General features: G+C 53.3%; 2 protein-coding genes and 1 non-coding gene across 4 annotated transcripts in view; 2 read left to right on the top strand and 1 right to left on the bottom strand.

Annotated features, from left to right (window-relative positions):
• The first annotated feature begins 1,337 nt into the window (after positions 1–1,337).
• LOC118627290 lies at positions 1,338–1,452 on the top strand. The gene has a single exon (XR_004959055.1). It is a non-coding gene; the product is annotated as a U5 spliceosomal RNA (small nuclear RNA).
• A 5,544-nt stretch (positions 1,453–6,996) lies between these two features.
• On the bottom strand, positions 6,997–13,551 carry KIAA2013 (KIAA2013 ortholog). The gene is made up of 3 exons (XM_036256068.1): positions 12,339–13,551; positions 9,286–10,139; positions 6,997–7,672 (listed from the first exon to the last, which is right to left on the bottom strand). The coding sequence occupies exons 1-3, from the start codon at positions 13,369–13,371 to the stop codon at positions 7,655–7,657; spliced, it is 1,905 nt and encodes a 634-aa protein (XP_036111961.1). The 5' UTR covers positions 13,372–13,551; the 3' UTR covers positions 6,997–7,654.
• A 2,197-nt stretch (positions 13,552–15,748) lies between these two features.
• Positions 15,749–24,613, top strand: part of PLOD1 (procollagen-lysine,2-oxoglutarate 5-dioxygenase 1) — a 29,736-nt gene continuing 20,871 nt past the window's right edge. Inside the window, exon 1 of one of the 2 annotated variants that reach the window (XM_036256067.1) lies at positions 15,749–15,912. In XM_036256067.1, coding sequence (XP_036111960.1) covers positions 15,882–15,912 — 31 coding nt within the window. In that variant the 5' untranslated portion in view covers positions 15,749–15,881. Of the gene's footprint in view, positions 15,913–19,406; positions 19,569–24,613 lie in introns of those variants that run through there. The other variant, XM_036256065.1, reaches the window with a different exon arrangement.

Raw genomic sequence — 24,613 nt, 5'->3', positions numbered from 1 at the left:
CCCCCCATCCAGGCCACCGCTAGGTTCTCTTGAGCTTTAATGCTCAGCTTCCCAAATCACCCCTCCAAACCTTCTGTTCCTACAATCCCCGCAGTAGACAGAATGGTTGGCCAACAGAGGTTCTCAACCTAGCCTGTATCTCCATCACCTGGAGTGCGTGTGAAACCCCACGCTGGGCTCTGGCCGATTTGGCTCAGGGGTTAGAGAGGACCAAAGGGTCGCCGCTTGGGTTCCCGTCTAGGACATGCACTTGCGTTGCCGGAGGTGATGTTTTCCATGCAGATCTGTTACAGATCCAGGCACCATACGTGGCGAGAGCTCTGTATTAAAACACTGATCTGATCCTATTACTCCCTTTTTTTAAAAAAATGTTTTTATTGATTTTTTAGAGAGAAAAATAGAAACATCTGTGCGAGAGAGAAACATCGATGGGCTGCCTCCTGCACGCTCCCTACTGGGGATCCAGCAGGCAACCCCTGCAGGTGCCCGGCCCAGAAATCAAACGGGACCTGTCAGTCCCTGGGCCAACGCTCAATGCCCGGAGCCACACTGGCTGGGCACATCACTCTCTTCTAAAACTTTTCCATGCCTCCCCCCATGTCCTCCCAGGTAAATCCAGGCTCTTAGATGGGCACTGAAGGCCGTCTGGTTACCCACCCCTCCAGCACTGTGCCTCGCTGCCAGAGTGCCCCCACCACCCTGCTACTGCGGATCATCGCAGGCTCTGCCCAGACAGCAGAGATCGTTCTGCGATCGGGCTGCCCACACCCAGCGGGCGCTCCCGTCGCGCAGCGCCTCCCTGGAGAAGGCAGGCTCTGCCGTCCCTGAGCCCAGCGCAGGGTTTCCAACAGCGCTCCATGCGCTTTGGTTTAATGCATAAATAAAGGCAACTCTGCTTAGGTTTTATTTCATGTTAGAATTTGAATTTATGTATTTAGATCCAGAACAAATCTTACTCGAATCGGACTTTTTCTGGTTAGACCAGGCTCGGGTTTCTATTGCCCAAATCTGGCTTCGGGGCTCTGCCCCTGGCGGTAGTTGCGGTCCCAGCACCGAGAGGAACGAACTATTTAAGGTGTTTCCGGGACCCGGAGAGCGAGGGCTGAGCTCATTTGCATACCCACAATGCACTGCACAGAAAAGAGACAAATTTCCGATATAAAAAAATGCCTAGATTCTCCTGTTTTCTTAGAACTATTTTTTCCCACAAAATGAGGCCTCTCTCGCGGAAATGTCTGGGGAAAAGGGAGAAGTCGTTAGCTCTTTCGGGTAAATAATCACCATTATAGAATTAGGGGTAACAGTTACCCGAGAAATGTGGGCGCTAGATGGGCAGCATACTCTGGTTTCTCTTCAGATCGCATAAATCTTTCGCCTTTTACTAAAGATTTCCGTGGAGAGGAACAATTCTGAGTTTTGAACTAATTTTTTGAGGCCTTGCTTTGCAGGGCTAATAAGCGGAGTTTAAAAAGTAGATTAAACAATTAATGACTATTGTTTCCACTTCCTTGTAACTTTCCTTTTTAAACACCACTTCACTTCCTAGAATGTAAGAAAGCTACACCGAAAGGCGTGCAAGACTAGGTATATCTCTCTGCGAGTTCTGACTTGAGGGTGAATGCAAAGAGATATCCCGAGCTGCGTCGGGGTTCGGAGACACCCCCCCCTGCAGTGACCCTGCTGTAAAAGATCAGGATCTTGTCGCCTAGTTTTAGAGTTTCTGTACCTCGAGTGTTTACACTTGGAGCCCACCCATATGCTTTCGGGCTTCGCGTGGGGCTGAAGAGAGTAGATGCCAGTGAGTCCTAGCACCTTTCTGACTCTGGCTGTTAAGTGTTGTACTTATTGTAAGTTTTGATTGCTTTTTAAAATAACTTTTAAAAAATGTGAGGTTTTGCCCTGGCTGGTTTGGCTCAACGGTTGGAGCACTGGTCTGCGGATCCCAGGTTAGGTTCCAGCTAGAGGCACGTACCAAAAACAAAAAAAAGTGAGGTTTTTCTCTAACATTTTTATAAATATCGCAGGGTTTTTGTTTGTTTTGTTTTGTTATCTGATGAGGTCATTAGCCTTAAAACTAGAACTGGATGGGGAAAGACATTTGATGGTGGTTATAATGGATTTGATGAAACTCAGCTGGGAAGTGAATTTTTTAACCAATCCCATTGGCCAGAACTTAGTTTTGGGCAGGCTGGGAAATGTAGTCTTTCAGCGGTTCTCAACCTGTGGGTCGTGACCCCTTTGGGGTCAAAGGACCCTTTCACAAGGGTCGCCTAAGATCATCGGGAAACAAAATTACATTTTTGAAGTAGCAACAAAAATGATTTTATGGTTGGGGGTCACCGCAACATGAGGAACCGTATTAAAGAGTCGCCGCATTAGGAAGGTTGAGAACCACTAGAGTCTAGGCAGACGTGAGGCCGCTACAGGTGTGAGAATACCCGGCAAGAAGATGAGCAGGATCTACCCCAGGACAGGAGGAAGGGCAGGTATCCCGAGGTTCCGTTCGTCCTGGGGCTCCGTTTCTCAGCCTCCCAAGCTCCTCCCTGTGACCAGCTCTTGTAGAGAACCACAGCCCAAGTTCAGGGAGCCTGAGGCAGTTACCACTCCAGCCTGCTCTCTTGTTCCCAAACATGATTCAAGATAAGATGGTATTATACCTTCTTTCCCTCAGATGACCAGCTGTGGTCAGTCAGAATTCAGTGCCTGGAGCCAGTGCTTTCTTTGGGCTCTGAGGGCTGGGTGTGTATCTAAAGCAGGGGTTTTTAACCTTCTTGTTCACCTTTGGCAAAAACACAACCAATGTAATGAGTACTCGAAGCTCCCAGATTACGGTCACCAATTCAAAGGGAGCAGGCTCCTTAGAGAAATGGGTGCTTCCAGGCATGAGCCAGGAAAAAGGCTCCCAAGAACCAAAGATGGTATCATTGGACCATCAGGAAGATTAAGATAAGAGTACCCCTAATTTCCTCTGGGAACCACTCCTCTCCTATTTGAGGTTGACCCCCATGCCCAGATCTGAGGAGGTGGCTTGAGTGGTCTAATCGAATTAACATGCCCCTTGCACTCTAGCCTCAGTGATTGGCTCAGGGATGGGCCATCCAATGAGAGGTGAACCTCAGCACTTTGAGTAGGAATGCTGGGACTCAGACTCTGCTGGCCTTGCTAGGAAGGCATCAGTCTTGTGGTTAACTGGCCATTTTGTTACCACAAGGGTAGCCAATCTGAGGATGGAAGCCCATCTACCAGAAGCAAGCAATGCATCCTACTGAAGTCACTTGAGTCTGGATCAAGCCATTCCTGAAGCTCCTACTAGACTACATTGTTATGTGAATCAGTCCTTTTCCTTTTACTTAAATCAGTTATGATTACATTTTCTGCCCTGGCTGGTTTGGCTCAGCAGTTAGAGCATCAGCCTGCGGCCCAGAGAGATGCAGGTTCGGTTCCCGCTAAGGGTTCATATCTCGGTTGCAGTTTGTACCCGGCCCTGGTTGGTCGTGCAGGTGGCAGCCACTTGATGTATCCCTTTCATGTTGATGTTTCTCTCTCTCTCTTTCTCCCTCCCACTCTATCTGAACAACAAAAAAGAAAAATGTCCTCAGGTAAGGATTAAAAAAAAAGAAAGTTTTCTGTCACTTGCAACCCCAAAGTCTTCATTGAATCACAAGGATTAAATGACATAATGCAGACAAATGCAATTCAACAAGCATTCTTTGAACATCTACCCTGTGCCTGGCCTTGTGCTAGTTTCTGGCCTTCCAGAGGTGATACAGCCCCTGCCTTCACAGAACGTAAGCACACAGTAGATGTTCATCAAATGTAACTTTCCCCCTTTGTCACCCAAAGGCCAAGATGCAGAGCCTGCTAGAGGATTCTCAGTGAACATTTGCTGAAGCAAACTAGTGTCTGAGGCTTCCACTGGCCAAAGTCCAGAGAAGAGGCTCCCGGAACCAGGGGTGTCAGGCCATAGGTAACTTGTTCAGGGTGAGGCTGTTTGCTTGGCAAGCACTCCACAGTTGAGGTGACCCCACCCTCCCCAAGCCTCCTTACTGCAGGACAGCAACTGCTCCACAGTGTGGGGCGATCTGCCCAAATGCCAGACCCCCAACCAGACTTCAGAAGCTCAGGCCACTGCTGCTTCCGGGAAGGAGGGCAAAAACAAGACCCCACAGTGCAGGTTATCTTGTTCTTACGGTTTTTAAAGTCAGGCATCCTTTTGAGGATTCAAGGAAAGCTACAGAACCTCTCATGAAAAAAAAAAAATGTACGTAGTTTGTAATTCCAGGGGGTCATAGGTCCCGTGAAGTCAGGTTATAAACTCTTGAGCAAGAAAAGCTCTAAGGTTTCTTCCTCGTCCGACGTCCTGTGAATCCCTGTATTCTTGGTTTGTTCTCACCCCTGCAAAGTTCTATTCCTTTCCTGGAAGAGTATGCTTGTCCTAGGCCGTTTGGGCTCCTGTAACAGAATTCAGTAGGCTGGGGACTTATAAAAAACCGAAATGTATTTCTTTCCGTTTTGGAGGCTGGAAGTCCGAGGTCAGGGTGCCAGCAGTCAGGTTCTGGTGACACTGTCTTCTGGGTTGCAGTCTGCTGTCTTCTCCTGTGTCCTCATGTGGCAGGAAAAGGACTAGAGAGCTCTCTGGGGTCTCTCTTATTAGGGCACTAATCCCATACATGAGGGGTCCACCCTCATGACCTGATCACCTCCCAAAGGCCTCATCTCCAAAGACCATCACATTGGGGGTAGGATTTCAGCATATGAATTTGGAGGGGACGGGACACAAACCTTCAGTCTATAATAAGGTCTGTGGGAGAATCCCACTTGCTCTTGGAAAAACCCTCCAGAGGAGCCATGGGCCTCATGGTTAGTGTCTTAGTCTGAGGCAGGAGCTTGTGTGCAGGAAGTTTATTTGGGAAGAGATCCCCAAGGACGAGAATGGGAGACTGGAGGAGGGTAAAACAGAGGGCAAAGTCGAGGGTGGCTTATCGAGTTCATCAGCGTGGGCAGTGGAGGCCTGATCCTGCCGGGCTGCCTGAGGAGCTGTATATAGACTGTGTCTCAGAATTGTCCACCCGAGGGACAGCGGCAGGAGCCCTTGTCCTCTGGCTCCGCCCACCATAGGTAACACTGCCCCAGTGTCATTGTTCACACGCTTGGAGGCTACACATGCTCAGTGCTGAGCAGCTTCCTGAAGGTAAGAGAGAAACCAAAGCAAGATGCCATCGGGTCCGGGTCCTTACCTCTGCACAGAGCTGGTGGCTGCAACCACGGCAGGAGTCGAAGGTGGGCTGCGAGGACACGCAATGGGGCACAGAAGTGTGCAGGGCAGGTAGGTTTCAGGAAGTGCGGCCATTCCCAAGCCGCCTGTTCAGCTGTGGGGAAGTGCTGCATAGTATGCAAGCTTATTTTCCACACCAGGTGTCCGCCCCCGAAAAGGTAATTCGATCAAGTCCCTTTGGGCATCCTGCCCAAGAGGCTAAGTACGCGGGTGCTCCCAGGATGTGAGTGGGCTGTGCGAGGACCCACTAAGGGTCAGTGCCCGGCCTGCTTCCAACAGGTCTCCCAGGATCTCCTCTCTGCAAGGGGGGCTGAATGGAGGAACAGTCACTTTTACAGCGGCTGCTGACCCATCCTGGAGCGGAGGAAAAGGGCCTGACCCCCAGTCCTTCTTACAGGGTGGGAGGGTGGGGGTGGAGTGAGTGCAGGGCTGAGAGAGAGGTGGGGCCTACAGCAAGCCCCAGTGTGCACCCCAGCCTGGCGTTCAACAGCTGCATGGTCCTGGGCAATTATTCAGTCTGAGGTCATCTCCTCATCTATCCAATTGAGATCTTAACCCTCAGCAACATCCTCCTCGCACAGGGCCAAGTTCACGTGAAACACCTCACACATATGGTGAGCGCTGAAATGAGAGCTCTAATTTACAAATGTTAGTTTATTGAAACGTTGGTCGTTCGGTAGATATCCCTCGGGCACCAGGTCCGTGGGTTCGTTTATCCACGGATGGGAGCCTACAACACGCCGGGTTCCAAGTTAAACCGAGGGAGTGGGGCTGCGAAGTGCCCTCCTGCTGTCAGCAGCCTCGGTTTGCTAGACTAGAGGGCTTGTCATTTCATCAGTCACACCGACTGCGCCCCATGAGGGCTCCACTCCCCGAAATGGGCAAGCCAGCCAATGACCCAGGCTGGAGAGGAGGGAGATTCTCGGCTCCGCACTACGCAGAGCGGGAGGGGAAGGTGCCAGGGGCTGAAGCGGCAGGAAAACCAGGGCAGCTGGTCGTGAAGCCTGACCCTTGTTTACTTTTGTTCCTGGCCGGCTGTTGTGGCCAGACATCCAGCTCTTGGCACACCAACCAGGCTCCCGGGGAGACAGACTGCTCCAAGCTGCAACACTGAGGGTGCCAGCCTCCCGGGTGGGCTGCCACGCCAGCTCAGTCCTTTGGTCCAGGGCCCGGCTCCATCCTCTCCCCACAAAGGCAGGGTCAGATCTTAGTTTTAGCAAACAACTGGCAGAAGCCCACTGAGGTTTGTTCCCCTGCTGCCCAGTCCTATGGCCAGCAAAGCCCAGGGCAGGCAAATTGAGGCTAAGAGGGCAGGTGGGGGAGAGGGCATTGAAGCAGGGAAAGGACCAATGTGATGCTTTTCTTTTTTTTTTTTCTTTTTTTTTGGGGGGGTGGGGTACGTGCCCTTACGGGAACCGAACCCAGGACTCTGGTCCACAGGCCAACACTCCAACCGCTGAGCCAAACCGGCCAGGGCACCAGTGCGATGCTTTTCAACCGGTCACTGGGCAGCACTACCCAGCGCAGCCCAGGGGGCAGCAAAGCGGCCACCTCCACATCTGAGTGGACTCCTCCCGCGGGGGGAGACGTGGGAAAAGAATTCCTGTTGTCACGCGGGGCTGGGTGGCTGGCCCTTCTGCTTCGGACACTACCCAAGGTCTGGTGACGGGGAGAGAGGTGTCTCCAAAGGTTTCAACCACACACAAACAGATCATGGAAGTTTGAAAGAGATTTATTTAAAAACAGAACAAAAGAAAGCTTTGGTATTTCAAAACCCAACAATCATCAATCACTGAAAGTTAAACACTTCCCCTAAAGCCCAGAAGTACAGAAGCACAGATCCCCACGGGCTCGTGGGAAAGACAGTGTGCAAACCTGAGGACGACCCGAGACCCAGCCCTCACACCGGCCAGAGCGGCAGAGCCCCCGACGCCACTCCTGCGGCGAGATCGGACGTCACCAAGATTCACCGTCAGAAGTGGATGCCAAAGCCATCCAGCGAAATCTCCACAATAAATTAAAATTTCAGTCAAGAAGGAGCACGTTGAATTAGGAAAAAGCCCAGTTTTCCCTAGACAAGTCCTTTCAAAAGAGGCCGAGTCCCTGGGCCGAGGAAGGGGGAAGTGGAAGGAGCGAGTTCAATTTCAAGTATTTTCCATTTAGTTCATTTTATTGAGTCGAAAGCTTACAAACGTCCCCGGCCCTCCTCTCCCGCTGCCCAGTGCGAACTCCTGCACATCCACGCGCTTCTGCAGCACTGGTGTCCCCCAACAAGGCACAAAAGAGTAGGTGCTTTCAAAGGGTCCCTTGTCCGTAGCAGCAGCGTCAGTGCTGGGCGTCTTGTGCAACTGGCGGCGGAAAGCAGGGCTGCTGGTTCGCTCAGACACTGGGGTCTTCCTGTTCAATCAACAAAACAGGTTGTTACTGCTGGCGCCAACCCGTGGACGGCTACGGGAATACTAAGGGAGCGGCCATGGAGAGGCCCTGGTGGCGTCCCACCCAGGCTCTGTCTGGATGCAGACAGCTCCTGGCCCAGCGACAGGCTAGAACTACCCTGGATCTGGTGGTCTGGGGACTCCTTGGCCTAGCGCAGTGATCCCTGGGCTCCACGGTGGTGTGGTCAGCTCTAGCACAAGTAAACTGAGGGACACGGGGCCGCACGCCATGAAGGCAGTTTGGCTTGTCTCCCCGATTACGTGGGGAACGAGGTGGATAGGTGCATGCCACCTTAAAGCAGAGAAGCCCACCACCAGCAGGGAAAAGCAGCCTCGGGATCCACGGAGGCGGCCACCCACGCACTGCAAACCACACAGCGGCTGTTACAGACGGCCCAGAAGCCTCACGGATGGCGCCTGCCCATTTCCTTCTGATCTGACTTTCCATCTGTTCTTCAAGCCCGAGGAGCTCAAACCTCCTCCCACCTCCTCCCACTCCTTCAGGTGGAGCGCGACTTCCTTCTCCAGGTCCTGGCCACAAGGCCTCTGCGAAGGTGGTGCCGCATCTCTCCTGCGGGGCCTGGCCCTTGAACTGCTTGGGGACACAGACCTAGAGCTTCATCTACCTCTCCTCTCACGGTGGGCAGAGGGGACAGGAGACAGGCTGTTCCCCTTCCAGCACTTTCTACCGTGACTGCCAACGGCGGTCCCTCCAGTCTTCCTCCCAGGAAAACCTGGCAGTGAGAAAAGGGGGCGCAGGGGGTGCAGGAGGGGCCTCCCCGAGACACCGATCCTGATGTCCTGAGATATATTCCAGGTGCAAGCCCCACGCACTGTGGTCAAAATCATGGCTTCCTGGGGGCAAAGCTGTCTGAGGAAGCACGAGGGGAGTGACCCTGTCCTGTGCTCACGAGATGACCACCTCTGCTGGCCAGTGAGGGACCGACCGGGGTTAGGATGGGGGTCCCACCAGCAGTTTAGACAGAGGCTTCAGGTTAACCTAGGGCTCTGTTGCAGTTATTTTCAGATGCTGAGCTTCATTTGGGGGGGGGGGTGGGGGACAACTGCCCACGTCCCAGGGAGGCCAGTGGGCTCATCTAGCCACAGCTGTCCCTTCCTATGGTCTCCTCTCAAAAGCTGACTTTTAATGTCCTTTTATTTTATTTTTATTTTTTTATTCTCACCCGAGGACATTTTTCCATTTTTTTGTACAGATAGAGCGGGAGGGAGAGAGAGGAAGAGAGAGAGAGAGAAACATCGATGTGAAGGGACACATCGAGTGGCTGCCACCCGCATGACCAAACCAGGGCCGGGGACAAACTGCAACCGATGTACGTGCCCTTAGCGGGAACCAACCCGGGTCTCTCTGTACCGCAGGCCGATGCTCCAACCGCTGAGCCAAACTGGCCAGGACTTTAATGTCCTTTTAAAACATACTCACTCCTCTCTATGTGTTAAGGGCTGTGGGCACCAGATTAAAGGGCCCCCCATGACTGCCCAGGCCTCACCCCCTCCTGGATCAGGACAGAACACAAGGCCGGGGCCTTGGGCTCTGAAGACACAGGGGCTTTATACCTTACTCCTGAAGAGAGGCTTGGCCCCAGGCCCACAGTACTCATTGTAGATGAGCTTGAAGAGGAAGAGGTGGAAGAGGGTGATGAGGGAGGCCACGCTGAACCAGAAGAGGAAGGGCAGCCCGGGGTCCTGCTGGGCCATGTGCTCGTCATGGGCCAGGATGGCCTTGAGGTGCAGCGTGTGCCGCAGGTCCTGCAGGTGCGTGAGGTCGGTGGAGATGTAGAGCAGTGGCGTGATGGGCTGCGTCACCATGACTGAGAAGGTGTGGCCCTGCAGTGCCGAGGTCAGCTCTACAGGCTCGTCCAGGCAGCCAGCTTCGCAGGCGTAGATCTTGACGGGCTGGCCGCGGGCCTCCACGGACACGTGCAGGTAGGGCTTGCCCTCGGTGTCCGAGAGCACAGCCAGGTTGATGTGGTCATTCTTGTAGCGGATGCCACGCAGGGCGTAGCTGTTGTGCAGCACGTCGGGGTCGGCCTGGAACTGGAGGTGGTTCTCGGTGAACTGCAGCCCGCCGAAGCTGAGCACCATACCCTGCAGGATGCCTGGGGCGCCCACCTTCACCAGCCCCTTGCAGCCGCGCTTCTGCAGGGTCAGCTTCCACAAGTCGGAGAGCTGGAGGATCTGCTGCACAGAGGACAGCCGGCCCGGCCAGAGGTTCTCCGCGTGCATGGTGGCGTGGCCGCTGAAGCAGTGATCTTCATAGTTGAGCGTCGACTCCATCTGGTCTCGCTCCCTGCGGCTCAGGTTGGGGCTGAGCAGTGGGGCTGGTGAGCAGGACAGCATGTAATACAGGGTCAGGTTCACGGTCAGGCCAGACGGGGTGTGGGCATCCGTGATCTTCTTCATTTCTACACCTGTTGACGGCACAAAGGTTGCTCGTTAAGGGGGAATGGCATGGCCGAGAGGCTGAGGTTATGAATGGAGAGCAGCAGCAGCAGCAGCAGCAGCGACGTTTTTTGTCCCTAGGGATAAAAACGGCAGCTCCAGTTTCCCTGGAGTAAGAGAGAAAGTCATCCTGCCTGGCTTTCTCACGTGACCAACCTGAGCCCCACAGGCTTAAATCCTAAAATCTCGTTAAAAGGCAGTGGCGCCTCCTGCCAGAGCCCAAGAGAACACAGACATCGCCAGAACTTGGTGCCAACCAAGTAAAAAGTCCCACTTCAGAACACCGTCACCGCTGCCCTGGCCAGTCTTGGGCTTCTCCCCTCTATCCTCTCCCCCTCTCCAGCCCTGTAGCTTTAAGTAACATCTGAACATGGGATCTCCCAAGTCTGTATGACCTTTAGACTCAACCAACAGACCACCTGCTTGGTGTCTCCACCTGGATGTCTGACAGGCATTTTGAACCTGACACAGTTTAATTCTTCCAGCCCCAAACCTATCCTTCCCCAAGCTGTCTCCAGACACATGCTCAAGCCCTCCCCGCCAAATTCAGGAGTCACCCTCAAGTTCTCATTCCCTATAGCCAGTCCGTGGAAAAGTCATGGTGGCTCCACCTTCGAAGGTATCAGAACCCATCCACTTCTGTCCCCACAATTACAACTCTGGTCACAGCCACCCTCCTCTTTCACCTGAGCTCCAGCAAAAATCTCTTATCTGGTCTCCATTCTCCACTTTTGCTCCCGTATGGTCTATACTCTGCATACAGGGGCCATAAGGACCTTTAAAAATATGCAGCAGGCACTGGCTGATTTGGCTCAGTGGTTAGAGCGTCGGCCTGCGGTCCAGAGAGACCCGGGTTCAGTTCCCACTAAGGGCACGTACCTCGTTCGCAGTTTGTCCCCGGCCCTGGTTGGGTTGTGCGGGTGGCAGCCACTTGATGTGTCCCTTTCACGTCGATGTTTCTCTCTCTCTCTCTCCCTCCCACGCTCCCTGAACAACAACAACAACAAAAAAGGAAAAATGTCCTCGGGTGAGGATAAAAAAACAAAACAAACAAACAAACAAAACACGTACCATTTACAGTAAAATTCACCATCCTCACCAAGGACTATAAGACCCTTTAAGACCTGGCCACCACCAGCCTCCCCTGTCTGACCTCACCGCCCACTACCCTCCCCTTGCTCACTACTTGCCAGCCACAGTGGCCACTCAACCAAATCGGCTCCTGCCTCAGGGCTCTGGCCTGCTGGCTGGCTTCCTTGCTATTCAGGTCTAAGCTAAGTGGCTCCTCTTCAGAGAGGCCTCCCTAACAACTGGAGCTAAACAGAGTCTGCCCCCCGCCCACATACCCACACACTGTTACCTCCCCCTCCAGTCACCCCCAATCACATTTTTAAAACCTTTTCTCACAGCACTTCTTGTTCTGGAAAGCTATCTTTCTTACATATTCAAATGTTCTGCTCACTTCTGTCTTCTCTGTGGAGAACAGACCCTGGGCAGAAGCATTCACACTGGCTGAAGGGATTCAAGTCTCCTTGAGCAACGAAATATAACGATTCAGACAGCTTGAACCCTGGAAGCCAAAATCGCTCTCTCACATAGAACAGGACTTTCTTTCTTCAACAGTCAAGGGGGAAAGAAGTTTTCATGTGACAGAACATCCCACCTGCTGAAAGAGGTCCCTCTACTTCCTTGTGAAAAAACTGCAGCCACAACCAGCTAGGGCACACCTCAGCCTCCAGGGATGTCAGTAAGCCCACGTTTGTCACCAGCCAGACTATGGGGAATGGAGGAAAGAATCTGGGGAGCGACCAGGCCTCTCTCTGCCTGCTATTTTATCCTTTACAAATTGACCTGCCAAATCACTTTGCTCAAATCAGGCCTCACCTACAAGAACAATAATAAGACCTAGCCATTACACTCTTTAGAATCTCATAAAAGGCTCTGAAGTGGGTGCTACTGTTATTACTGATTACAAGTCCAGAAAGATTAGGCTATTTGTCCGGGTCACTCAGACACTAAGTGATGGAGTAGAGTCAGCCCCAGGTTAAAGGCCACACCCAAGTTTTAACCCCTGCAGACCTTGAAGGGACATGGGGTGGGGGAGGGGGCGCACATGTTCACCCTGGTGCAAGATGTGGATTATGAACCAAGTACTTGCCAGGCCTCACCTGGGCTGAAGAGCTGAGCCCAGAGGCGCTGGTGGTCCTGAAGCAGCTCAGCTGCGGGCATCTCCAAGAGCTCCAACATTTCCTTCCGTGCCAAGTCCTGGAGCACCTTGAGCTCCTTGGCGGCTTTGCTTTTGAGCACCTGAGGGTTAACAGGGCCTGAGACATGCACCACCCACAGCACCGTCTCATCCAGTTGCGTCTTGGGAGCCACTTGGAGCCGGTTCACTAGTTTCTTGGCGGCCACAACCACCAGGTGCACCAGCCCAGTGGGAAAAGGCGGGGACAGGCCCGAGTACAGGAGGAACTGATGGTCTCCGACCTTCTCTAGAGTACTGGTGTAGGCCCTGGGGACCGGACCAGCAGTAGGCCCCACAGTCTGCAGCGCGGCCACGCGATCCGTGGGATTGTTGAGCTGGATGCGCTGCAGATAGACGTGGGGTCGGCCCCGGTGCGCCAGAAAGTCCTCTTGCAGCAGCACGCAGTCGCGGCTGGATCCTGTGACAAAGCCAGAGGCCGAGGCTGGCCCGGGGACGGCGGCAGCAGCGCCGGAACCTGTGGTCCCGAGCTGCAGGCAACGCACCCGGCGCAGCAGCCCTTCACGCAGCAGCAGCACTGACTCTCCAGCTTCGGAAAGCGCATTCAGCGGGCGTAGCTGCACGAAGGGCACAAAGTCCGGCGCCACAGCGGGCTCCCGCTCCCCCGGGGTCACCCACAGCCGGTTGGCAGCCACGTCCAGGGCCAGGAAGCCGTTGGCCACCAGGGCCGGCACTCCAGGGCCCAGCGGCACAGCCTCGCCTCGCTCCCGCAGGCCGCGCCAGGCACGGGTGGCTGCCTCCAGGCAGGCAGAGGGCTCGGCGGCGCCCGGCTCGCCGCGGGCCCAGGACAGCAGGTGCAGGCCGCCCGCCGCCCGCCGCGCCCCGGAGCCCCCGAACCACAGAAGCAGCAGCAGGAGGCCGAGCAGGCAGAGTAGGCGGCGGGCCCAGCTGCTCGACAGCAGTCCCGGCAGCCCCTTAAGCCGCTGCTGCAGCCACATCGGGCCGCCGGGCGCGGGCGCGGCGCGGGGGCGGCCGCCGGGCCCGCCGCCCAGCCCACCGGCCCGGCCGCCCGCGCCTCACTCTCCAGCCGGGACCGCGGAACCCACCACGGACCGCGTCGCGGCAGCTGCCACCCTCTCTTCCTCCTCCTCCTCGGTTGCCTCCTACCGTCAAACGACGCCGGCCGTCAAGCGCCACCGTCTTTTGCGACATATGGAAAAGAAGAGGGAGGAGAGAGGGGCGGGCCAGAGAAAGGAGGCGGGGCCACAGCGAGACAGAGACGAGAGCCGCTGGGGGCTGGACCACGCTTTTCGCGATCTGTAGAGTAAAGTCTGGGGGAGGAGCAAGGTCGGGCGGGGGCGGGGCGGGGGCGGGGCGGGGCGGGAGCTGGGTACTGGAAGCATCCGATACACTAGTAAAAAACACCGGCTCAGCCAAACTGAGCAGATGCCGGGCCCCGTTTGCTACTGATGGATTCAGCAGCCCTAAGATTTAAAAGTAATAATAAAACTTTTTTTCTGTAAAAATGACGATCCTCACTGCAAAACAGAAAACGTCAAACAGTACAGAAAAGAAAGAAGAGAAGAGAAGGAAGTAACCACTCTAAAGTAGACTTCCTAGGAAATATTTTGTTGACAACTCTCCCGGACCTGCCTGGCAGCGTGTACAAGATATGGGACACACACCAGCCCAGGACTGTCCACACCAAGTTGACTTCATGTCAGCTCTGAGTTTTACCTTATTAAATAACATAAGACACTAAAGTCTCATACTTGGAAAATGGCTTTAAATTGTGAATCATCACTGCAAAAGAGACATTATGCTTTGTTACTGGGGGAAAAATCAGTATGAGCATAGGGGCGGACAGTGGGGCGATTGTTTCCACTTTGCTCTCAGGACATTCCAAAGTCAGTGCTTCCCAGTTGTTGAAAATGAATCGGTCATTTGAGGTGGCTCCTTGTGGGCTGTGGATGGGTTGACTGAGATTGAGGGCCAGCGCCCTGTGGAAAGGTGCCTGTCTAGGTGTTCCTACAGTATCTTTTCTTTTTTTCAAGGTTATTATCAAAACACAAACACAAAATTTTTAATTACTACTGGGAGTTTACAAAAAACCCACGAAATATGTTTGTGGCCACGCAGGAATCCATGCCCTACTGTTAGAGAGACAGGATCCATCCGCCCTGGCCGGTTTGGCTCAGCGGTTGGAGAGTCGGCCTGCAGTACAGAGGATCCATCCAACCCCCTGACGGAGGCAGAAGTACTTGGGAGGCCCCGTGAGGTGAAAGCAATCCCACCTGTGAAATGGGGATGACCAGAAACCCTGCCTCCCATATTTTTGAGGAATAAATAAGTTAATACAGATAAAGCAAGCAAAGTGCATGACACACACTAATTTTAATTGTAAACCTGTATCATTATTTTTACTATTACAAACATCCATGTAATAGACATATTTCTTGGCCCATTTGTGTGCATTTTTGTGGGGGAGCAATTTGTGGAAGCAGATTCTTAATCAAATGCAAGGCTCATTATTAAGGAACTCCCTCACCATTCTCAAACACCCGAGTGGGAGGGGACTCCCAGCGAAGGGTCAGCAACATAGCCACAACAAAGCCAAGGGAGTCAAGAGTAAAGACTGGCATCAGGTTGCCTGTTTTTTTTTGTTTGTTTTTGTTTTATCCTCACCAGAGGATATTTTTCTATTCATCTTCAGATAGAGCGGGAGTTAGGGTGGGAGGGAGAGACACAGAAACATCACATCGACTGGCTGCCTCCTGCACCACCCCCAACCAGTGCCAGGGTGAACCACAACGGAGGTACGTGTCCGTAACTGGAATCAAACCCGAGACTCATTGGTCCACGGGCCAATGCTCTAACCGCTGAACCAAACTGGCCAGGGCACTGCCTGGGTTTTTCATCTTGGCCTCAACCCTTGTTCGCAAGTCAATTAACTTCCCTGGGCCTCAGTTTCTTTTTTTTTTTTTTTTATCCTCACCCGAGGATATTTTTTTCCCCATTATTTGTACAGATAGAGTGGGAGGGAGAGAGAGAGAAAGGGAGAGAGAGTGAGAAACATCGACGTGAAGGGGCACATCGAGTGGCTGCCACCCGCACGACCAACCAGGGCCGGGGACAAACTGCAACCGAAGTACGTGCCCTTAGCGGGAACCGAACCTGGGTCTCTCTGGACCGCAGGCCGACGCTCTAACCGCTGAGCCAAGCTGGCCAGGGTGGCCTCAGTTTCTTTATCCATAAAATGGGGATCATGAAATAGAGTAGAATTAATCTGAGGCTTAATTTGGACAAACAAGGGGAAAATTTATCATAGTATCTGGCTCAAAATAACCATTCATTATTTAATTTATTTTTTACTAGGAAAGAGGATACATAATACAAAACTCAACATGTGCAAAAGGGTGAAGAGTGAGAATTAAGTCTTCCTCCCCTCCTGGGACCCCAGGCAATCAGCTCCTCTCCCCAGATGCAACCACGGCCACCGGTTCCTTAGATGCTCTTCCAGATGTTCTATTTCCTTACAGGTATACAGACACATAGACATACAGTATATACTTTTTCTTTCACAGAAATTGTGGCATATGATTTACATTTGCATCTTACTTTTTTTTTTTTTAATCCTCACCCGAGGATATTTTTCCATTTATCTTCAGATAGAGGGAAAGGAGAGAGAGAGAGAAACATCAACGTGAGAGAGAAACATCGACATGAGAGGGACACATGGACTGGTTGCCGGGGAAGAACCGCAACTGAGGCAATGCCCCTTGGCCGGAATTGAACCCACAACTCATCGGTCCGCGGGCCGACGCTCTACCACTGAGTCAAACTGGTCAGGGCTGCATCTTACTTATTTTACTTAGGGGAACAGCTTTGAAATTATATTATTATTTTTTGAGGGGTCATTTTGTTTCATATTTTATGTATTTATTTTTGTTTAAAATATTTTTTAAAGATTTTTTTCTTTATTAATTTTAGAGAGAGAAGGAGGGAGAAGGAGAAAGAGATAGAAACATCAATAAGAGGGAACATCAATTGGCCGCCTCCTGCATGCCCCCCACTGGGGATTGGGCCCACAACCTGGGCATGTGTCCTGACCAGGAATCGGACCAGCAACCTCTTGGTGCATGGGTTGATGCTCAACCACTGAACCATACTGGCCAGGCTGCTTGAAATATTTTATTTTCCTTTAAAGACACTGCCCAAAGTTGGTATTTCTTTCACTTTTTTACTTTTTAAAAATAATTTATTTTGTTACAGATGTTTCTCCATTTTCCTCCATTGACACCTTCTTCCCGTTTCTGCCCTCCCCCCCAGCATTGTTGTCTCTGTCCATTGGTTATGCATACATGCATATAAGTTCTTTGGTTTATCTCTCCCCTCTGAGGTTTGTCAGTCTGAACCCTACCTCTATGTCTCTGGGTCTATTTTGTTCATTCTATTCCACAAATAAGTGAGATCATGTGATATTTGTCTTTCTCTGATTGGTTTGTTTCACTTAGCATAATACTCTCCAGGTCTCTCCATGTATTTTATTATTATTATTATTATTATTATTATTAAAAGGGCTAAATGCCAATGGGATTAGCTGATGGGTGTAAAGGGGAGGGGACTGAAGGCCACCTGACAGCCTGTCAGGCAGCAGAGCGTGGCTGTCCACTGAGACCATAGCTCTTCCCCAGGCCAAGAAAGGACATGGATAAAAGAAGGAAAGGAATGTGAGAAAAGCCCATGTGGCACCAGACAACAGCCCTCCAGGCCAGCTATCTTTTCTGTACCTTCCCAGGAAAGCAGGTCCTGCACCTTTAACTGTGCAAAACACGTGCTGCACGTACCAAGAGTAACATCTGGGCAGCAGCCACCCCTAGTTAAAGAGACAGGCTCTCCTTTTGGATGAAGCTTGGACTGGGTTCAAGTTCTAGCAATTTGATGAAGGGAGCAATAAACAGATACCATTGGTGTGGAGGACAGGCTTCCCAAGGTGAATCCTTCCTCCAGGGGAGACTAGCAGCCTTCAAGATTGGTTCTTCCTCCTGATATGCAATGATTCTGGAGACTTGGCCATGGGACCCCCACTGCCCAAGGATCTTTTCTGTCCACAGAACATCACCATTGAGGTTCTTCTTGGGTCCCACAAATGGAAGGTCAGAGCCAGTTTCCCAAGGTGCCTCCCTTACTGTGCTCCCACATCAGCTGTGTGACTTCGAGCAGGTTGCTTCGCTTCTCTGAGCCCCTGTTTTCTCATTTCACAAATGGGGGCAATACTGACCAACTTGAAGGGCTGTTGTGAACTGGGACTAAAACAGAGCTTTGAAAATTGAGCCAGCTGATATGTGCTCATTTTCTTCCTCATTACTCACCCCTCCATTTCCTCCTCCAAGGGTCTGGAATTTCAGTCTGCATCCTCTAAATTCAACAACATCTGGTGGATTCTGGCACCAAGTCCTGTCCCCAGCTGCAGAATCTCCCCTCCCTGGGTCCTAGTTGGGTGGTAGAAGCCCTGGATTGCACTAGTGCCTCTTCCCTTTACTTGCCTTGTACCTTGGGCTTGTTGGGTCCCTCTGGGTCTCACTTCTACCAGCTGCAAAATGAATAAATTCTGTACCATGAGATGATCTCCCAGGTTCCCAGGGATTGTACCTATCTTCGAAAAATAACATCTGTTGCCCTGGCCGGTTCGGCTCAGCGGTTGGAGCGTTGTCTTGTGGACCAGAGAGTCCTGGGTTCAGTTCCTGCTAGGGGCACCTACCAAAAATAAATAAAAAATAACGTGTTGCTTTTGTTTGGTTTGGACAAATAGTTATATTTATTGTAGGAAAAAACTCCTAAAAACAATGAAAAAACTAAACAAAACATCTACCGGGCAATAATATGATATAATCACTGTAAACATTTGGCTGTCATGTTAGCATTGTCTCTATGCATTATTGTATCTATAAGAGTATATTTTTACTGAGTGGGGTCGTGATGTGTGCACAGCTTCCTCCACTAAAATGTCAGGAGTGTGTTTCTCTGCCCAAGCAGTCCTAGGTACTTAACCTTTTCTCTTTTCCCAGCCCTTACCCATGGCCTGCTTTATGTTGTAATTGACAGCATGACATCCCTCCTCCCTCCACCCTTTGTTCCCCTGGGGGGGTGCCCTGCCCACCAGGGTTGCACCCACCACCCATTCCTTTGGAGCCTAATCTGCTGCGGAGGCCCCTGGATCGCCGTCTGAGGGTCTCTTCCAAGAGATGGAAGCTCCTGCTGATATCTGCTTCTGGAGCACTTGTGACTAGAGATCTCGAGTCGTTTGTCGGGCTTTGAAAAGATCCGACCTGTGAAAAGGGCCCTAAAGTCCCTTCCTTCCTTCCTTCCTTCCTTCCATTCACTCATCAATGAGACCTCAGGAGCAGGACCGTCCTAGGCTCAGAATGGCCTCCCAGGGACAAAACGGCAAATTAAATGATTCCCTTTGTGGGCGTGTTGGGGATAGGCTTCTTCATAACCAGCAGCCAGGAGAGTCTCGGCAGGGGTGTGGATGCCTGCGAACACATTCCTCCCCGCCCCCTGCCCACGGGGCTTGGGGAAGGACTGATGAAATCCTGAGCGCTGAGTCTTACTGAGAGTTTATCGCGGAGCTGTTCTGAGGGCGCTACAGGTAAAGTGGGTATTACGATAGCATCGGTTCATTGGGTGTCATTAACCCGTGCAACACCCAAAGAACAGATGCTAGTGTTATACCCACTTTAGGCAACGAAACCTAGGCTCACGGCTACGGCTGCCATGAAGCCTTGGCGCGGAATGTGGGGTACAGAAGTCGCCCGCTCTCCTCTCCTCTTCCTGGCTGTAGTGAAGCCCCATTGAGAAGGGAGAGAAGAGAGCAGGCCGGCAGAAGGACCCAGGAGCCTCGGGCACCGGGCAGGGGGAACCGCTCCAACCGAGAGGCCTCCGTTCTGGCACGTCTGCAGGAAAACCTTCCCCCGGGAGGGCTCCGGGAGGGGAGGAGGCGGCGCGACTCCGCCCCCGGGGCGGGCCCAGTGCGTGGCAGAGGCACCGCCAGCCTCGTCGCGAAGTTTCCAGGCTGCTAGCACCGCGGGGGCGGCCGGACGTCCCCCCATCCTGGCTATGCGGCCCCTGCTGCTCCTGGCCCCGCTGGGCTGGCTGCTTCTGGCCGAAGCGAAGGGAGACGCCAAGCCGGAGGGTGAGGGCGCGGGCAGGGGAATCCGGGCGGGATCCGGACGGGAGGGCTCATCTGGGGGCTGCCTCGGAAAGGACCAGTCTCTATGGGAGGCCTGGGCTTGCGGGGGTGTCTGGGTTCCGGCTACTTGTCCACTGATTTGCTGATGACTAGCACAAATCACTTCCCCTCTTGGGGTGGTGGTTCCCACGTCTGGGAGGGAAGGGACAGCTGAAGTCCCGTTCAGCGCCCAGAGGGACAGCCGAGGTCCTGTTCGGCACCCAGAGAGATAAATAATGGCTTTCATAATAATGAGAGAGGTTGCTATTTGTGGAGCACTTATTGTGGGCCAAGCATCAGTTAAGCCTGATGACAACCCTCCGGTGTGCACCCTCTGTTATCCCCGTTTTTCAGCTGGGCAAACTGAGGCTCTGGAGTTGATTCACTTGCCCCAAGTCACCCAGCTTGTGGGCCTGGGAACCAGGATTAACACCCAGGTGCGTCTGGTTCTGGACCGCAGCTTCCGCAAGAGACCGTGGAGATGAGAGGCACCCAGAGGGGTGGGAGGGGTCGGAGTGTGGAAGGGGTGGTTCTCATGGCAGAACTGTCTGCACTTTCAGCCAAGTCCTCTGTGGTCTGCTCTCTCCCGCCAGGTGGCTCTTACTTTCTCCAGTTTGCATGTAGGGAAATAGACCCAGACAGGTACCTTGACTGCCCAAGAATTTTTAGCTCTGGAGTGGTTGTCCCAAGGTCTTCTGGACTCCAGGTTCTAGTGGTCCTTCCTCATCCCCAAGGCAGATGGGATTACAGAATGGGCCCCACTATCCTGAGTGGGTGCTGCTCTCCTCTCCTGCCTTCCCTGGGCCACCTCCAGGGCTGCCCGCTGAGTATCTGAGAGCCCCAGAATGGCACAGATCGTGGGCAATCTCAGGGGAGCAGATCTGAACTGGCCACACCTTCCGTGATCCTCTGTCCCTGGGCCCACCATCCTGGAGAACCTGGGTACTGGAGGGGATGGAGTAGTGGTTTAGCAGACCCTTGGACCAGGGGAAGGGATGAGAACCATCATTTCTTGAGTGTTCCTTTGTGCCACGTTGTGCCCAAGGCCACATGTCTCTGGTAAAGCCGGTTGCTTGATCTCCATGAGGCTTGGTGTCCTAGCCTGCAAACAGGGGCCGTGATACCTCATTCCTAGAGCTTTTTCAAGGATTCCATGGGATGAGGCTGTTGGTGAGAGTTCAGCTCAGTTTCTGGCTCATAAAGGCATTTTCTGGCCCAGCGCTGCCAGCTTTCCTGGAGTATCGCAGCAGGGCAGTAAGGCAGGTCAAAAAACCCAGTGAAGGAGGTGCTGAGCCAGGGCTAGGCAAGTAGTAGTGTGTGCAAAGGGCCTGTGGCCTGGGTCCATTCACTGTCTGGGAGCCAAGAACCCTATAATAGCCTTTATTTTCCCTGGACCTCTGCTGGGAGTTCCTCTGCTTCTGTTTATGTGAACTCCCTCCACCCCAGACCATCCCATGAGAGAAATTCTAGCCCCCTACAACGAAGCCCAGAGAGGTGAGTCAGGGAGAAACCAAATCAGTGCCAAGACTTCAGGTGCCCTGACCCCCAAAAGGTGATGGGAGGTGGCTAAGTAGACACAGGCAGCCCCCAGAGTCTGCAGGATTCAGGGTGTCGCTGAGATAGCCCAGGTAAAGCACCTAGTAGATCGTAAACATTCATTGATGGAGAAGAGACAGTGGGTTGTCAGGCATGGGGCTAATGTCAGGCTGCTCCCAAGTTCAGGCTCTGTTCTTCCCTGCTCCATTCAGACCCTTTTGATAAGTAGGGAATCATTAGCCTCATTTGCAAATGAAAAGACTGGGTCTCTGAAAGGTTAAATACCTGGTCTCAAGTTGCCACAGCTGGTTGAAAGTAAAGTCACTGACGTAGACTCAGACCTATTGCTCATGCCTGTGAAGCCTTACTCTGGAAGAGGCGGGCTGTTTCCTGGAGACACTGCCTGGAGGAGCCTGCCCAGCTTCCCCAGCCCCAGGTGAGGTGAGACCCTCAGCCTACCGGCCACGAGGACAGAGTGGGATGGCAGTTTTTCCTGCAGGCATTGCCCAGGCTGCCCACTGACAGGTATCAGGAGGGAGGAGGCACTCCAGAAGCCCCCAGAGACACCAGCTCCTCCTTCCCCTGGCTGGGCTGGGACACCCAGTCCTGTACCAGGTGGCTGGCATAGGGCATCTGCTGGGAGTGTCCCATTGGGGCAGGCATAGAGATAGCACTGTGTGCCCCCCTGAGAGGGGCAGGGGATTTGTATGGAGTGTTGGGAGTGGAGATACTCTTGTGCACCCTTCACCCGAACGTGGATTCGGCACGTGGAGGGAAGGACGAGCAGTTTGCACTGCAGGCCTTGGCATGGGAGGGAACGACCCACGGGGAACCAGGAGCTGCTGAGATCCGAGGCCCCAGGGGACGGAAATGTCCCCTGAGTCAGGCAGGCCTGGCTGGATGTGTATGAGTCAGGAAGGGAGGGTCTGAGGAGACCTGAGGCTGCTAGACCTGGGGAGGCAAGGTTGGCTCCGGTCGCTGGGGATCCCCATCTTCTGCCATCTGCCTAACCCAGTTTATGGCTTGTGGTCAAGCCCCAGGTGAGCATGGAGGCTAGAGGAGGAGCCTCATTCATTCCCACCTCCCCAGAGAGCAGACTGGGTGTATTATGACAGGCGGACCCACCATCCAGTCCCTTGCCTGGGCTGGCACCACAGAGGAGACATCAGCCAGAGCACAATGAACCCAGCCTGAGTTCTCAGCCTTCTCTTAGGACCCCAGAGAGGTGTCTGCACTCCCCGAGCCCCTGACTCAGCCTCCCCACATCATTCTTGCTCTCAGGAAGACTCCTCACCACCCTTACCCCCAGGGTGGCACCTGCTCTCACACAGCACCCTCTCTTGGGGGGTTTCCCTATGACAAGAATGCATGGAGCCCCGTGGCCAATGCTGTGCTCAGCACCTATGGACATTCGCTCCTATCACCCTGGGAGGGGTCTCTGGTACATCATTGTTATTACTCTCATTTTGCAGATGAGGCAACAGGCACAGAGAGGCTAAGTGACTTGTCCAGCTGTCTGTCTTTGCCTCTCCACTCTGCTGTCTCACTTATCTCTGTTGACCCTGGCTCGTGGGTCATTCATCTGGGGAAACCACAGCTGGACTTTGAACAGCAGGTCAGGAGGGCCGAGAGCCCTGGTGTCAGGCTTCATGCGGGCTCTGGCCTCAGCTCCTGTCGCCTCACTGCAGGCTGGGTCAGGGCTCTGGGCAACCCACAGGGTGTCACCCTGGAGCATTGGTTTCTGAGCACCCAGGCTCCGCCCACCTGCTTCCTGTCTAGGCTCCTAACTGTGAAGCCGGTATGGGGGATTTAGTATATGTAAGGGCTTAGAACAGAGTCAGGAGAGCAGAAAATGTTCAATAAAGGTTGGCCATGCCCTGGCCGGTTTGGCTCAACAGTTAGAGCTTCGGCCCGCGGACCAGAGAGACCCGGGTTCAGTTCCCTCTAAGGGCACGTACCTCGGTTGCAGTTTGTCCCTGGCCCCGGTTGGGGTTATGTGGGTGGCAACCAGTCACGGGTCTCTCTCACATCGATGTTTCTCTCTTACTTCCTCCCCCTCTCCCTCCCGCTCTATCTGAAAATAAATGCAAAAAATAAAATAAAGGTTAGCCATCATTGTTATTGTTATCTAGGAGCAGAAACCCAAAAAAGGAGCCTGAAGACACAGCACCCCATCCCCCTTTTCCTCCCTCGCTGCCTGCCTTCAGGAGTCTGATCTAATGGAGAATCCAGAATCAATCAATCTCTCTCTCTCTCTCTCTCTCCCCCTCTCTCCCTCCCTCCCTCACACACACACACACACACACACACACACACACACACAGCCTTTTTCCATCCGTGAAATGTGACACTCTTCCTGTCCCCAGTAGCTCCTGTGGACAAAAGAGGGCCTCAAAGCTGCCAGCTCTGGCCCTCCTCGCCTGGGTGGAGACAGGGGGGACTGAAAAATCCTGGTAGGAGTTAGGGGAGCCCTTCCCCAAGAGTGAGAAACACCCCACTTTCCCGGACCCCAGGGTCCGGTGGTGAGGCCTCCCCTGTCCACACCTGCCTAGTGAATCCACCCCTTCTGCCCCAGGACCCTCGGCCCACCCCCAGTGGATCCTGCCAATCCCTGCCAATCCCTGCTGGGCCACTTGGCGCCAGCCCCCTGCTCTGGGGCCGGCAGCCTGCCCCTCTGCTGAGCAGCTCTGCCGGCTGGACCCCTTTGTTCTTTATTTGTTTTAATCCTCGCCTGAGAACATGCTTTTTATTTATTTTAGAGAGAGAGGAAGGGAGAAAGAAACATCAGGGTGAGAGAGAAATATTGATCAGTTGCCTCTCATCCGGGGATTGAACCCACAACTTAGGTATGTGCCCTGACTGGGAATTGAACCCGCAACCTTTCAGTGTATGGGGTGACACTCAACTGAGATGCACTCTTTGTTCTGTTAGCCCAGGCTCCTCCTGACCCCCTAGGAGGAGAGTGGGGGCGCCTTACCTGCCTTTGCTGGGATTCTGACCAGGCAGGCCAGCTGCAGAGCCTTTGCTACTCAGAGAACACAGCCTCAAAGTGTGGTCCGGGAGGGGCTTCCCAGGGCTCCCCGAAATGCTTCCTGGGGAGTTGTTTCCCACAGATTCCATTGTAGAGATGAAGCCATACAGCAGAGCCTGGGAGAGGCCCCTTGTTAAAAAGATAATACAGCTGCTCTGGTCAACGGCCAGGATTTCAAGTCGGTTTCCGCTCCCGGCCCACTCTCATTGGATCTCACGGTGTTGGGAGATCCCAGGATGAAAGAGGCTCAGCAAGAAAGTCTGTTGGGACTGATTAGCAATGTCTGCCCTGGGTGCGCTGTGGATGGTGGTGGCTGTCTCTGGGCTAATGTCCAGCATGGGCTGGAGAGGTCCTCCTGGCATTCGGCATGCAGAGTGAACCCCACCCCCACCCCCCGGCCCTGTGCCTGTCCTAGAACCCCTAAAGCCAGAGAGACCCAGTC

This window comes from Molossus molossus, unplaced genomic scaffold (assembly GCF_014108415.1).
Source record: "Molossus molossus isolate mMolMol1 unplaced genomic scaffold, mMolMol1.p scaffold_m16_p_12, whole genome shotgun sequence".
Lineage (NCBI taxonomy): Eukaryota > Metazoa > Chordata > Mammalia > Chiroptera > Molossidae > Molossus > Molossus molossus.
Note: the sequence above shows the minus strand (reverse complement) of the source record. Positions and strands in the feature narration are given on the sequence as shown.